General features: G+C 40.0%; 1 protein-coding gene across 2 annotated transcripts in view; it reads right to left on the bottom strand.

Annotated features, from left to right (window-relative positions):
• bach2b (BTB and CNC homology 1, basic leucine zipper transcription factor 2b) overlaps positions 1–16,937 on the bottom strand; it is a 97,538-nt gene that overhangs the window by 35,003 nt on the left and 45,598 nt on the right. For both annotated transcript variants that reach the window (XM_063495315.1, XM_063495316.1), the window contains one exon: positions 3,839–4,093. In XM_063495315.1, coding sequence (XP_063351385.1) covers positions 3,839–4,093 — 255 coding nt within the window. The remainder of the gene's footprint in view (positions 1–3,838; positions 4,094–16,937) is intronic.

Below are 16,937 nucleotides of genomic sequence, written 5' to 3'. Positions count from 1 at the left end.
CATGCAATCACTTAATTACAGGGATGCTGATTTGAACACACGTGAGCTGTACTCTGCAGTCTTTCTTTGAGTTAAGCAGATAAAAAAACACAGCTCATTTTTCTTTTTCAGTAAGTGCAGGAACAAAGTCATTTGGCAGGCATTACTTTATTAATGCACGCTAGCACCAGTGAGGAGCTGCAGCACAAGTGGGATGTGCCCCAGTTTTCACAGCACCGCATGTCTATAGGAATATGAATGTGTGACACCAATACATCAGCGAGGTGCTTTTATCATGTGTTCGGCTGAAGAGCTCTGAAGTAGCTCTGTTTAAAGCGACAGTGTGAGATCTGAGGTGAGGAAGAGTGAGAAGTGTTGCTGAACCTGATGAGAACAGAACCCAAGGTGGCACTGATCTCACCTCAAAGTGCTACATGCCTCTAGCATCAGTGCCAGCAGCAGCTGCCAGGTGATAATTGGCAATATCAGCACTTTGTACACCTTTCCCTGAATCTTTATCCTATAGCAGGGGTGATTCTAGGTTCAAACTTTTACGGGGGCTCTGATCCCAATCATAATGTCATGCATGCAGTGCCTTGTAATTAATATTAATGTCATAGGCTGTTTGCAGATGTCATCAACATGACAATGGTACCTTCAAAACCAAACCTATTTAGCTGGATGACCTATTGTAGTGTCTAAGAATAATAATTCAGAGTGAATAAGCAGAAATTTATTATCTAATCCAGCCGTTTGAGGGTGCAGCCTTTAGGTATCAAATGCGAGGCAAAGATGCAGTCTTTAAAGAGGTTAATTAACTATTTGCGGCAAACCTGACAAGATGAGAAACATGCACAACACGCTTTTGAATTCATGCTAACTCAGACTCAGCACAGAGCATCGTGTACCCTAATTTCACAAGTGAAGAATAGTAGTCCATCACAGCAATGTAGTGGCAGCCATTTTTGCAGTGAATCCTGTGAAATGCTCCCATTCATATCAATGTGTTCTCTTCAGAATGGCCAGTGGCATTTTTTAAGTGTGCTACTGGAAAACACACAAAGCATCTGTGAAATACATAAAAAACGACTTTGTGAAAAATAACTTTTGTTTTTCCACCCGACTTCACTATTTCGTGTATAATCTGTCCTTTCTTCTCTATCCTCATCACTCAACTAGAAACTAGAAAATATCAAAAATATAATCTTACAATAATTATTATAAGCGCAAGCGGGGATTGCACAATCGTTGTGGGTAAAACAGAAGCCAAAGCTTTATCATTTCTGGTGATTTTGACTACGTGTCCATTCTCACCTGTTTCTTTTGCTCTCTCCGTTTTTTGTGCCGTCACCCAAAAGTTAAATGTTACAGTGAATAAAAGACATTAACTGATCCATATCAATTTATAGCTGAATGCAGGCTGCTGCTGGACATAGACAGGTAACATCGTTTTGACTTGCTGTCACCTGGATCTGGAGCTGTACTGTAAACAAATGCTGAAGTCCAATTTGATCAGAAAAGGAAGAGAATTTTTTTAACAAACTAAAATAATAATGTACATCAGTTCATTGGCTGGCAAATAGCGATGTCCTAGCAGAAGGTTACAATTAGCTAACAATCTCTAGTGATTTAAGCTAAACGAATGTTTAATAATGTTTTTGACGTTATTTAGAGAACAAATAAAAATACGCAGTAATATCTATGTCGCCTATGTTCTACAGCAACAGAATACAGTAAAAAAACAAGCAAAACAAACAAATTACCTGAAGAGAAAATCAGTACATGTGGCTGAGAAGTAATAAATTATTAAAACGGAAGCAGAAGGATTTCAGGTGAAATTCTGGGATATTTGATAGTACCATTGTGGAACCCGAAGGGCTGGCCAAGCCCCTAGAGAGAGGGACCAAGATGAATCCAAATCAAGTGACTACTTCTGATTTTATCTCAAAACATAAAAGAAACCTTCCCCAGACCTCTGCTCTGTCCTAACAACTTCCTTCTTTAAATGGCATAAAACAATGCTTTGTTTTTTTCTGTCTTTAAACACAGATACAACATCTTAAAGAGTAATATCAATTTTTCCTGGAACTGCACTAGGGATCTCCATATTCCTTACTTTGCTATTTGTCCACACGTGCAGCTTCTTTACTCTGTCATGGAGTCAGGTTTGAAGTATTTTCATTGTGTTTCATAGTGTTTTCCTTTTACCCTGTGTCTCTTGTGAATCTCTCTCTGTGGTCTAATACTGTTGGCCTATGTGCAACTTCTTCCTGTTTTATTTTTGGAGTAACTTTCTTTGTGCATGACCATTTGTTTTGCTTCCTTTAGTAATTATCTGCATCGATACAGTCGTGTCCTTTTTTTTTACTTTCCAGGTTTCCATGTGAATATTTCTTAAGTCCTTTTTTTCTTTTTGCTTTCCTAAAGTTTTTTGCTTTTGTTCAGTAAACTTTCGTGTTGTGTTTGCATTTGTGTCCTTGATAAATCTTGAAACAGTATGATTAGCTAGCTGTTGTAGCGTGCCTGTGCTAGACGTGCGATAGCAAATGTTGCATTGTGATAATCAAATACTTCAAACATATACTTTGTGTTGCAATTGAAATGACCTGAATTTAGACGTTAAGGTCACAGACCTCAAGTGTCTCAAAGTTTCCTGACCCTAATAAGTTGCATTTTTCTTGAGCACAGCTGAGCCAAGCCACAAAGATGAGATTAGCTCATCAGATCTTGATGCAAGCCCGCATCAGCTGATTCCTCAATAGGTATGTGCTACTTAAGCGCACATTTGCACATCTGCAAGCCACTTTGCAAGCCACGTCCACACCAATTCCATATGTCATACTGAGTCTTACTTTGGGGTGGCTGTGGCTCAGAAGGTAGAGAAGGTCATCAACTATTCAGAAGGCAGGTGGTTCAATTCCTAGGTGCTCCAGTCTGCATGCCAAAGTGTCCTTGGGCAATTGCTCCTGATGCATTCATCGGAGTGACAGAAAGTATTTAGATGCTTTCCATGTATGTATGTGGAAGGGTGGGGAAGTCCTGGGACAGATTCGTGTTCACAAAAAAAAATGATATATAATGTATTACATAGCTGCTGTGACATATTACAATATGTTTTAAACACGTAGATAACCTGCCCCTACCCTAGGGTCCTTTGTAATGTATGTTTGAATTTATTTAGCGTATTTATTTAGCTTTCAGGTTCCTCCTCATGGTCTGAGGGCACTCCAAAGCAGCTCTAAGTGATCTAGATAAGCATAATTATCCACTATATACACACTACAACATCATCAAGATCAAAGAATGGTTTACTGAACAAAAACAGAATCACACCTGGCCATAAATGACCCCTCCCTCTATGAAACACAGTGGTATTCCTAATGAGCCATCCCCCATGTTGTATATTTTGTTCCTTGTTTGGATCTATTGTGCAGGTATAAGCCATATTTGAACTATAACCATAGAAAATCATCACAGTATTACTCATGTAAGATTTTGTCTTTTATCAGCTTTATTGACAGAGACAGTGAAGAGATGACAGGAAAGCAGAGGGAGAGAGAGAGACGGGACTTGAACCCAGGCCAGCTGCTCAACGCACTGAGCTAAACCGGCAACCTTCCTTGTTGATTTTTACGTGATAAAAACACATGAGTTGTTAAGAGCTGTGTGTTTTAGCTTGAGGTGGGAGTAGATAGAAAGCATAGTCAAAGATTGTCTGCAAGTGTGCAAAAGCTATTGCTATTGTTTTTGTATTTGCACCAGCAAGGAGTTTTTATTGTTGCATTGTCTAAAACGCAGCACCCTTTGCACCCTTGCAACCAAAACCTGTCAGGGGAAACAATACGATAGATACACTTACCTCTTCAGGAAGGCTAACAACCAAGCCATTCTCTGCCTGGCCCACCAACGCCTGGAGGAAATACTCGCTGCACGCAGCCAGCACAGCCCGATGTCCTCGGAATTCCTTGCCTTCCACCAGGACAGTCACATCACACAGGATATCCTGCTTCCGCTGGTCGTTGAGGCAGAGGAGGATATTGGTACAATGAACTGTTGACTCATACACATACATGGGGGCTTCAGACTTCTCATCCACGGACATTCCGCTCACGCCCTGGAAATAGAAGCAAAATAGAGGGGGGGTCAGCTTACAGCCAAGCCCGGCAGGCACATACCGCAGGGCTGACATCAGCCTCAGTGGTCTGCTGTAGCCAGCCTCATGACTGACTGCTGTTTCACGTGCTCACTCCTAGTTCAACATTTAAAAGCCAGTGATTGTTGTTGTGCATGTTTCAATACAAAATATGCATATACACCTGAAATTCACAGGTATTCCCTACATTACAGCTTGTCATGTCACATTAAAATCATATCCAGTCAATAACCAGGAAACAAAACCACACTGTACACTTTGATGCATTTACTTTTGAGGTCTATGAGTGTTTGAAATTACCCTTCCTGTGGACATCCACATGCATACCTATTTTTTATGAAGACACTGACTTACATTACACTGCACAACTAAGTGTACATCCTTCAGGTGGACTCCAAAAAAAACTTGAAAAAAGTAGAATAACAGACGTTCATCTAATATTTGTACGACCCAACTGAGTAGCTCCTATGGCAAATGGGAGCAGTTTTATTATCAGCTTTTAAAGATTATTTAACACAATGACCTGGCACCAAAATACCACTTTTCTAGTTTAACTGACTGCACGCTTTTGACTACAAGGCACATTCACACATTTATTCTATACAGTAACCGGGGGAGGAAAACCAACACAATCATAGCCAAGAACTCCACACAGAAAAGCCTTGCTGTCCAAGAGGTTTGAACCCCAAACCTTTTTGCTTGTGAGACTGTACTGCTAATGATCCGGTCAAGTCGACCCAGTAAAAAAAGTTGGTTAACTCATTACTGGGGCAGGTCTGTTGTCCCCCAGTACAGTGATCTTATTTACCACTACTGGTGGTGCTCCTGTTAAAAACCCTTAATTTATACGCCTTGGAGAGAAAAAATAAATTAAAACATTAGCAGAATATTGTTCTTAATTAGTATAAAATGCTATAACAAACAAATCAGTGAACCTTAACACAGTTCAAATGAAAATCCTGGTTCTTTCCCAGTGCTTTCAGTCTTCATTGCTAAGACTGTCTGACCCTTACAGTTTTACTTGCCTTTAATCAAACTACCACTAATGTATTCACACAAAGATAACCTGGAGGCAAAGTGGACAGGACAGTCATCCACTGAGCCTGGTTGGTAATCCACGCTTGGATTTACGGGAATAGTTATAAGGGAAGCTTAAGGACACAGCCGGGATACTGTCAACCACAATATTTTACTATAGACATCACAACATGCCATATGTGTTAAAGGTACTGCGCTGCAGTGTTTTAAATTATATCTGTCTATATCTATATAACAGAGTCCAGTTTGCTCATGTAAAAGGGGAGTCCTGTGATTATGGAGTTCCACAGGGTTTTATGCTGGAACCCATTCTGTTTACATTATACATGCTTCCTTTAGGCAGACTCATTAGAAGGCATAGCATAGGTGGTGATACCTGGACCCTACAGAGGTTGCAAAAATAGTCCCAGTCGTCCATGATGTCAGATCAATATGTGCCATTGCCAAAAGGTGTGCTGTCTCAAGGCATGGAGGAAATTCCAGGAAACAGTTACTAGGAAAGCTCTATAGGAGAGCTAGACAGAGTCAGAGTCTTCCACAGTGGGTCTTTTGGCCTATCCTATCGCAGTTACATTCTTAGGTGTGTAAAAGTAAATAGCATCAAATGGGCATGGCCTTTGAGGTTTTGTGCCTGACTGTCATGGCAGTAAGTCTGCCTAATTTCCTATTCAGACCACAAGAAGTTGAACTCTGGGAACATGCACACGCAGCACGTGCCCCTGTGGAAACGTTTTCATGTCAAACGTTCCATTCTGGTCACTCGCCCCAGTGACGACAGACCTAGAGGTATCTTCCTTCACACACACACACAAAAGCGGGAAAGGGGAAAAGCTATCAGACAAATGTCTAAAAAATTTGATTACAGAGAGAAATGCCTTTATGCCTCTATGTGGAACTGTACTAATTAAAGAGTAATGCATGGTGCTGGATGCTGTAAACACTGAGATGCTTTGACTGACAGATAATGTGCCACAGGGCTTGTTTTTGCAGAAAAGGGTACTCAGTGGACTTTTTGCTTCTTTTTTAAAACATATACGTATAAAATATGGGAAAACACACAAACTCTTACTGTTAAAATGGCCAAATAATCATGTAAACACAGAAGGAAACTCTAAGTGCCTTACAGTTTTACATATGAAGACATTTTCTGGCAGAGAAAAAGTGCTAGTGGAGAAAATGAGGAAACACAACTAGCATCCTGTAACATTAAAAATCTGCTGATGAGCACCTTCACAATGATTTTGTCTTCAATCACAAATCAGTTTTCTGAGCCTGTTGGATCTTCCCATTCTTTGGGTTATCTCACGGAAAGTGGGAAAGGTGTGGGCAGGTGTAGCTAATTTTACTAGACCTAGCAAGAAAGCACTTTTATGACTTACTCATAAAATACCAAATAACCAATAAACCGAAAAAAACTCTAATTGACTTACAGTTTTTTGAATGAAAACGCTCTCTGGAAGAGGAATTCCACAAACAACTCCTTCTCAACTTATTTATTTTCTCCATTAACATTCTCAAAGCAGCCATCATATCTATCGCTTGCTCTTTCTTGGCCTGAAACCAATAAAGGTAAATGGTAAATGGACTGGTTCTAATGTAGCATGCTTCTACTCTGGTAGAGCACTCAAAGCACTTTACATAATATGCCTCATTCACCCATTCATAGAAGAGACCTACTCTACCTCCTGAGCTACAGCGATGCCTATGCCTATATCATCACCTCACTTCATAACTCTTTCCCACAGCTTCATGGTATGGCTCATGAATGTATTGTTTTGTAGTTACTACAGCTCTCCATATCACCCTGGATCTTGAAAACTGGTACGAGTACACAGTACCATTTCTAAAACATCCTCTCACTCTACCAAGAGTGTGCTATACAATCTGTTCCAAAAAACCCCCGCTCACTTCCGTCTTCTCCATACCTCTGCAGATATGCAGTTGGGACTACAATCTTCATCCTCTTCTTTCTCCAACTAGCCAACAATAAATTGGCCAGTTGAATTTGACGACATAAATAAAGACATAAATAAAAGGGAGGAAGTATTGCAATTATACAAACGAGTTAGCAACTGCATGACCCGTTTTTGACCTCTGGTTTATGAAGAAACTGATTTTGCTTTCAACCATGTTTGAAAATGAGAAATCACAGCCTGGGGTTCTGGTCTTTTGTGCAAGTAGGGACATCTGAGGACAGAATACTTGTCAATCATCTATTCTATACTTTTTTGAAGTCTATTAGAAGTGTCTGATACAAACAAATGCATACTGAGCATACACCACAAATAAGGGAAGTGAAAACTGTGAGCTGCCTTTGCAAGAAATCGTTGCATTAAGGTTGTTTGTGGCCTTTGTTGTGACTGAGTTGTAATAATGATTTCACTGTGGTGGTCAAAGCACACAGTAAGGTGTGGCAGCTGTTCTTGTTGTTGAAGTATGTCAGTCTAGTCTGATCCAAATGATATATAGTTATGATACTTCCACTAAACACTTCTCAGTTAGTTTTGCAGGATCATGAGCTGTCTTCCAAGAATAATGTTTTCAGATGTAGCTGCAAGGTTCAAGGCCATGTGAACATGATGATTTGCACCCTAGAATTCAATTCACTTGCAGTCGGAGGAAAATGCAATGATAACACAACACAATGATGCAGCATAACACACACGTGGCTGCACACACACACACACACACACACACACACCACAAAATAGCAGTTTGTGGCAGAAGTTTGATTAGATGCACAGATGGATGTAAAAGATTTCTTCCATTCTACTTAGCTTAAATGTGTCAGTCAAATCTATTTTATAATATTACTGGTATTACTGCATTCTTCTGTAACATTAGCAAATGAGTATTCTGTTTATATACTACTAGCCAAAAGGTTTTTAAGGCCTGTTTAAGGCTTCCTGCATCATTCTTTCCTCCGTCACACACATCAATTGTAATCTGTTCAGTAGGTCTCATGATTGTTATGGAGAAACACAGCTAAGTTGAGTAACTTTTAGCCCCTAAAGAGAAAAATCACATTTGCATAGACAATCAGTGAAGTGAAAAGGGAAAAACAGCAGAATGTGTGAGTCAGCTTCAGCTTGATTGTATCACATGACAGGTTTTGGTTTGGGGGATTTAAGAAGGTGGGATTGTAATGTGTGACAGCATGGTATAATGTGCTCTATAAAGTGTTCCCCTTTCTCTCAATGTCTCAGCAGACTAACTAACATGCAGTGTGGGTGGAAGGAAGGAGACGGACTAAGTTATGATTAGACTGAGCCCCTAGTGGTAGATGCATGTTTTTTCCTATAAAAAAAACATACTGTTCCAGAGAACACTATGATATCAGCGCACTCCAGCATTTCATGTGAAACTAGCCTCTTTCCTCTTTAGCTGAGTCTCAAACCATGAAGGAGATGGGGAAAGATTATCCATTAAGCCCTAGTTTTAAAACATTCAATTCAGTTCTATTTCAATTACATTTCATTATATAATGCCATTTCATAACAACACAACAGTCACCTAGGTGACTTTATATTCTAAGATCTCTATTTTAGCAGGACCACAGGACAATCTGCTACAACTGGTTGGGAGTAAGGGAAAAGAGGAGATAGCAGAGAGAGACAAAAGGCAAACTATAGGAGGAAGGGCCAGTTTATTAATTGCTCATGATTAAATATAGTAGTGGTATATAACAGACAGAGAGTGAAAAGAGGTAAGTGAAGAAGAAATGCTCTGCATCGTGAGAAGCCTAAGCCTATTGAGGCATAACTAATGCATGGTTCAGGATCACTAGTTATCACTAGTTATACAAGGGAATCAAGCATCTCTGATTTGTTGCCTTCTTTCTATCTAAAACCGCACACACGTTCTCACAGGCCCCATCTTATCTTAATTAAACACCTCATTCTATATCACATAGTCATATCACCCAAATTCAGTCATTTGCTCTCAGACTGCTGGCTTACTTGTAGTTCTTAGTAGTTCTTAGGGTTCTTAGGGAGACCGAGCCTTGAGTTTTGAGGCCCCTCTTCTGTGCAACCAGCTCCCAGTTTAAATTTGGGAAATAGACACCCTGTCTGCTTTCAACATTAGGCTTGAAAGTAGACAGGGTGCCCTAACTATAAGCTCTATGTGCTTTATCCTTTTTTGATAAAGCACATAGTTAAGGTTAAGTTCCTTAACTCACTATGTGTTTATACACCAGTCTGCATTCAATCACTAGTTATTATTAAAGCTCTCCTCCACAGTTTATCCCGTCTTCTCCCATCAACCCCAAACGGTTGTAGGAGATGCAACCTCCCTAAACTTGGCTCTGCTGGTGGTTACTTCCCGTTAAAAGGCAGTTTTTCTTTCCCACTGTCGCCAAGTGCTAGCTAAAATGGGATTGTTGAGGTTTCCTCTGTATGATTGTAGAGTCTTTAACTTCCCAAAAAAGGCTTAAGACTATTGTGACTGTGTAAAGGTGACTGTTGTTGTGATGTGGTGTTATATAAATAAAACTAAAATGAATTGAATTGAATTAAAAACATGTCAAATTCAGTCAGTAACGGTGCCAAAACTGTACAAGGAAGGCATGGGCAATTTTTATAGTATTAAAACTTTCTGGAATTTACCTTTAAAGTTATCATAACAATTGTCAAGAACATGGAATCAGCCCCACACGCATGTTCATTAACACCTGCTACAAGTCTGAAAGGAGGCATAGTAGAAAGGCTTTCCCTACAGCTTAGTGTAGGAAAATCATGTCTAATAGGCATTGAGTTGTTGTTTTCTTTCTTTTTATAAAAAATTGTGACAAAGGATGTAAACAACATGACTGTGTCAGAATCCATGTGAGTCTGCACACTGTGGCGTCTTGTAATAAATAAGATTAGTCTCAACTGCTGCTGCTACAGTCTAACAGCATTATCTACTGAGGCAGTACACTCAGAGGGAAACTAACATGAAAGCTGTATCATTGTACACAATTAGTGGGGAGCACTCGAGACAGATGACTGTAATTACACTGAGGATAAACACAGTTTTAATTGGAATTATCAAATTAGGCCAAGCCACGGATGCCCCTGGAACTGTTCAAGGTGGCAAATGTCAGCAAGAAGTGTGATGATGATGTTGAGGTAAGTAGAAGCTTCTAATCCAGAGTATGACTATGTCATTAGATAGTCATACTGAGTAAAGTACAAATTAAAATTGCATTCAGTTCTTCTGGAACTCGCAACACTCATCCACATATAATGTCGTTGAATACAACATGCTGATTATTATTGTTATTATTTTATGAAAGGCTTCACTTCCTTAAATGAAACAGTCTACTTCTCTTTACCCTCAGAGCAATAGAGTTTCACTGTCTTAGAAGACCACATCCATCTATCTGATTTTTTAATACTTCAATTTCTATCTATATCATAGTTAATTGAAGTAAAGGGCAGGGAGGCTGTACACTCATTATATTTCAAACGTGATCTATCTGACTGAAACTGTAGATGTTTAAAGTTTCCAACCTTTTGTCCTGTTTTGTCCTATTATCATCATTGGAAAATTTTATATAAGATTTTATATAGCTTTTAGAATCTGTTTTAGTTTTGGTGTCACATTAAAGGAGTGCCAACCAGGTGCAGTTAGAGTGGATCTAGGATAACACTACAAGCTAGGTTTGGGTCTCAGTTTCAGGCAGATGGCTAGTCTCTTTCAAGCTCCAGAGTGGCCAACCTGCGCACCACTTGATTGACTACAACAAAGCCTATGACTCAATGCCTCACACATGGATCCTGAAATACTTAGAACTATACAAGCTCAACAGAACCCTAAGAGCCTTCATTGGGAATTCAATGGGGATAAGGAGAACAACCGTAGAGGCCAACTTCAAGCCAGATGCACAAGTTACCATTGAGTGCAGGATTTATCAAGGAGTGCTCTTTTCCTACTGAACCCCCTTTGCCAGATCATTAGCATGACTGGCTATGGATACTGCCTCCTCTACATGGATGACATCAAGCCAGGAGTGAACAATACATCAATTTTGGTGATCATTCAATGCTGAATGGGAAGAACAACACCTATGCCCTGCCAGTCATCAGATACCTTGCTGGGATAATAGGGAGGTAAAAGCCACTGACATCAAGACAAGAAAGTTCCTCACCTGGTGGGTTTCATCTCAAGTCCAAGATCCTTAGACTACGAAGCATGCCAAGGGCTGGTGAGTATCAGAACCACTACCAAGAATGAAACATAAAAGATCGATGAATACATCAGGAAGATGGCCACAGCCACTCATGTGCTTAGTGAATACCTCAGGCAGCACAAACCGGATGATGAATAGGAGCAAGAAGAGGAACCATCATAGAAGGACAGGCCCCTGCATGGCATGTATGACCAGAAGATAGATGAAGTGGCTGATATTGAAAAATCGTACCAATGACTGGACAAAGCTGGACTGAGGCTGCTACTGAGACAATCTAGCACATAACAGCAGGGTGCAAGATGGTAGCAGGCAGGGCATACATGGAACTCTATAACCAAGCAGCTGACATAGGTCCCAAGGTCCAAATGGGATATGACCCAAAAGATGGTGTTTATATGTATTAAAAAAAATCGAGCCACAATCTCGCTGTTCACAATCCACAGAAATGCTGAGATTTTCCTCCACTTTAAATCTTTTTATGAAAGCAAAGGGGCTTAATTAGGATCTCACTACATCGCAGGGCAGACATCGCAGGTCTGCCCTGCGATGTCCAGGGTGTACCTGCGATGAAAGTAAATAAGTGGTCATGGATGAATAGATGAAAAAGTATGCATGATGAGGTTAGAGAGAGCAATTGATCATCTAAAATAAAAGACTCCGCATCTGACCAACTGGACTTCTGTGTGGAAGTGCCTGAAATAAACATTTAAAGTGAGTAATAAGAATAAGATAAGAAGAAGTGCACCAGAAAGGAAACTCCGTGCTCTTTCATACAAATTCCAAATCTCTGGGATTGAACGATTAGGTGAAAGACTATAGTTCCAACATGAGCCACATGAGGCCAACTTATTTTGGCCTTAACAGATAGCTTCCCCCTATGTGACATCACAATGTGCTTGTCCATTCAAAAACTCTGACTTGAAGGCTGCAATTTGTGTAGTAGTTAAAACACATATTCAACATGCTCCCTTGATCACAATGATCTGTGTTACAATTATGTTCTAACTTCAGTAGGGCTAATCTATGAATTGATAAAACTCTCTGACCTCTATGGCTCATAAGCCTGTTGCATAACCCGTTGAATGCCATTAAATTCCAGAAATAGTTCAAGAAAAAATACAAATTTATAATTACTCATTCCGTCTTTGAGCTGTTAGTGTCACAGACAAAACATGCTATCTTATGTACTCACAGTAGTGTCTAAACATTTTCAATTGCACTCTCAGTATTCATCCAACACTGTTAAATCACAAGGTTGATAGCTTTGCAAGCAAACTGCAACACAGGAAGGAACTGAGCATTTAAATGCAAATCCAATTTTTCTTCACACCTTCAAGAAAGACGGATGATTTTAAACAGAACATCCTCTGCATTTTTCATTTGAACACCAACATAAAATCATCCCAGAAGTGAATTCCTTCCATTAAGACTATGAATTGAGATTCTTGCCAAACAGTTTTTTTTGGGGGCTTTCCACTCTTACCACAGAAAGTTCACAAACATCCATGCCTGAGGCTTTTCATTCTCCATGGTACTGATAAACCGAACGGCTTTTTATAAGGTCACTAGGCTGCTGATATCGATCCTGAGATAATATATGCAGGACAGCCATGTCTGAGACATTCTGCTGATACATACAAATACTGAGGTATGTGGAAGCGTAATCAGAAAGAAAGACACTTTGCCCTGCTTCCTCACACCTCAGATGTTTCAAAAAGTTGTTTGTGAAATGAATTGATACAACCAAGACAAAAACTGTGGTATTTTGCAAAAATAATAATAATGTGTAATTGTGTAACTCTATTAGCAGCGTCCTCCTGAAATGTGCCAACAACATTGAGATTAACATCCTCATCTCTGCCCTTAATGCTCTCTGGTCGCTATGGTAACACGTAAATATTTCTTTCAAAATAAGACACACAACTACAACATGGGAAAAGACCCAGGGAAACCGAGTTAACGATAAAAACCCTGAAAACCATAAATTTCACACCCGATCATCAACTCTTGCGCCCCGGTACCAAACGACTCAGTGAGTGGCCCGGGGGTTGGGGACTGCTGAACTAGACTACATCTGCTCTGGATCTGATTTCATTTTCTGGGCTGAGGATGAACCTACTTTGTATCCTTCCATTAGATGTCCTCAACAGCTCTTCATCCCAACCCAAGCTCTGTGTCATCTTGAAGTGTGCTTGCTGTTGAAACTGATTATAGACTACAGACCATAAACCTGCATCAGTCTGCAAACAGCCTCACTAACACCATGACTCTTATCTCTCAGTTTTGGAAAGGTCCTGACAGTGACCTTAGCCACATCACTGAAAAAATGACCTTTAAAAGGCCAATAATGTGGAGCCCGAGCTGAATAGAAATCATCAAAGACAATGAGAAGAATCTGATAAGAAGGTCAGCATCTAAATAGAAAGTGCACTGACATCGAGAAAATATTATGAGTGAAAGCTTGAAACATTTGTCTGCTGCATAAAGGCATCTAAACTGATGGTTAACAGTGTTAGCCACATGTTTTCTAACCATATTCTAGACTCGTCTTCAAATACTCTGTGACATTTTGGTTTGATATCACATACGAATCAAGAAGCTATTTATAGTTGTATTCCACTACAATTGGTCTCGAAAAATCTGCTGAACAAAGTCGTGTAAAGCAACAGAGAATATTATCCAGAGTTATGGCTGCATTTCACCAAAATACAGCAACTTTCACTGAATCAAACACTTGCATAAGAGTTTACTTACTTCTTCTGTCATCTTTTCATTCAACACAAAGACAGAAAAACAGATAATATTCATAACAATAAAGTGGTGCCAGTTGGCATTACCTCAGAAAGGCATCAGCATACATCCAGTCATCTTGTTATTCCACTCTTTGCTCTGACAACTTTGTCAAGTCTCTCACTGTGTGTTACCAACAGAATCTGAGCCTATCAATGTTTGTGGGAGGTGAGTATGACTGAGCAAGTGAGCTATGCGTAAGTGTGTGTGCGTGTGACAGTTGTGTATGTGTTTGTGTGATGGCATGCTAGAATATTTTTGGACTCTGCCTGCTTAAATGCAGCTTGCATGAATCATGACTTCCCACATAGTAGGTCAGTGAGTGGGGTGAGTCATATTGCTGTCTTATATGGTAACACACTGCACATGTGATAGCAGCGCTGGGGTTATCTATAGACTCAGCTTACTGCCTCAAATGTCTGAAGCAGAGCTGCTGCGTCTCAAACCTAATCCCAAGTCTAATCTTTTCTTTTATTGTCAACATTTCTGAATTCCAGTTTTGAGCAATTGCCAAGTATTTTGGTGTGACTCTGACCCACTTCGGTTTCCAGAGGCACAGCTTTATCCTTAAATCTGACGACTGCACAACAAGCACAACAGTTGCCACAGAGCATATACTGTATATGCACTAAATCTAGAAAGAATATTGCGTCTTATGATGATGACAAGGTACACCTGCGCACCCAAAAAATCTGCTTGTCTTAACCTCTTCCTGTGTAATTGAGAAAAACAACAAGGAAACAAGTTTGCAGACTGCTTGCAAGTAACTGATGACGGAATAAAACACCCAAAAAGTGCAGAAAAGCAGCCTGTGAGAGATTGGATTAGAGCATGTGGAGAGCTTTCCAACATACATTTTGAGAAGGAGCAGATGCGCTAATTCTGCCAGTGATTGTCAGGAAAAGTGATTGCCCAGAACCAGCCTATGTTCTGTATTACTAAATGAGCCCAGAAGAACAGATAGAGTGAACAGAAGTGGACAGGCTACATGATACAATAAATTCTATGCGTGCACAAAGACAAAAAATTCAACTGTCAGGTTCACAAAGACTCATGCACAAAACCCTCATGGAAATAAAAGCAAGTGGAAAGTCTCCCCACAGGAAAGAGTTGACACAGATGCTTCGCCCACGTCAAAACCTTCAAAAGCCATGGCTGGATGCATGTGTATGTGTATGTGGGCGTGTGTACATGTGTGAGTGGGCTAGAGGGCACAAGCATGCTGAGATAGCAGAGAAAAAGCATTTTTTCACACATTGCTCTCGCATGTGTGACATCTCGAGCTTTAAGAATACACACAAGTGATGTTTTTATAAATGTTCAGCACAGGAAAAAATGTGCAAAACTATAGCGATACAATGCAAATATCCAGCTGAGATCTGAGGGATGAAGAAATGAAAGACACCATGTTAATCATGTGACTGATCACTAATATCCTGCTCAGTGAGCACAAAGAAATGTCCGACATTGCTAAAAAGGAGCTGGACACCATATTCTTCCTTGATTATCTAATTTGCGTCATCGTCTTGCTTTTGCAATTTCTGAGTACTCAGAAAAGACCACAGGTAAGCGTGGGAGTAGTCCCCACTCAACTGTTGATCATCCATTCACTCAGTTCATTTGTTTCACAATGCATTTTGCAGGTTTTGTATTCATCCAAATTCTTGTCCAGAGCATTAATTAAACGCATTATAATTCCGACTTCTTTCAGTCCAGTCCATTTAGGGTCTTGCAGAAATAAATTGCTGTGTTTCAAAAGCAATCTTTAAAGCAGGTAATAAAAATGAAGGCCATCCTTTAGCATCTCTGCTCTGATGTCCAGCAGCTCCATAAGACAATTCTGCTTATTCCAGTGATCTGATCTTGTGCCACCAGTTTTTCTGCCAACAGATATATGATGCACATAACTGCAGTGATGTAACTGTGGTGTTAAGACTAACTGGTCTGAATTGTCCACATTAGGAGGCTGAAGAGATTTTGGACTTGTGCACATCAATCAGGAAGCCCTCAATTTTGAGTTTTGTAATAACTGTTTGTCTTTTTTTCTTCTTTTTCAAAATTGTCAGAAGTCAAAACCCAAATTGAAAGTAAAACTAAGTTCATTGTACAGCAAGACTTATATAAACAATAAAAGGTCCAACACAGCTAGCCTCCATATGTTTGGAAAAAGTCATATTTGTGTCACATGAAGACATTACACCCCAGACTGTCTTCTAACCATTTTCCATAATTCAAAGTGACATTTCAGACAGAACAATAGTCTGGAGATTCTTATTATCTTGTGCTTACTTCTTCGCCTTTGACACACCTACTTCTATGTTATTGGGGTGATCCCTACAAATCTGCTGAACAACCACTGCTGTCAGTTTTCTCTGCCTGCAGTAAAGTCAGTGTGGGGGGAGGCTGCATAACACTCACACACCCACCCGGCGATTGGCCATACCAGGTTAGATGACCTCTGCAGTTTAGTGTGGGAGAGCCAATTTGGGAGGTGATGTTATCCTGAAAACATATGCGCACAAACACACGTGTGCACACGCGCCTTCATGTGCACACACACAAATAAAATTACCACAATACCGCTTACACGCAGCTTCTCTGTTGTTAGAGGAGATTCGTTTATTCTCAGTATGTCTACACAAGATGTTCATTTTGACTTGAACAGCAAACCACCACTCTTGGTTAGTAAACTAGCTACTTTTTCTAATACTTGTGGTGATAAATAGGTTCACGGACGCACGTCTGAAAGTTGACTTATTTAATTTTCTTTAGTGGGCTGTGTGCATACCGATATATTGCGTT

Source organism: Pelmatolapia mariae, linkage group LG15 (assembly GCF_036321145.2).
Source record: "Pelmatolapia mariae isolate MD_Pm_ZW linkage group LG15, Pm_UMD_F_2, whole genome shotgun sequence".
NCBI lineage: Eukaryota > Metazoa > Chordata > Actinopteri > Cichliformes > Cichlidae > Pelmatolapia > Pelmatolapia mariae.
The sequence above is the reverse complement of the archived record's forward strand: the minus strand, read 5'-3'. Positions and strand labels throughout refer to the sequence as shown.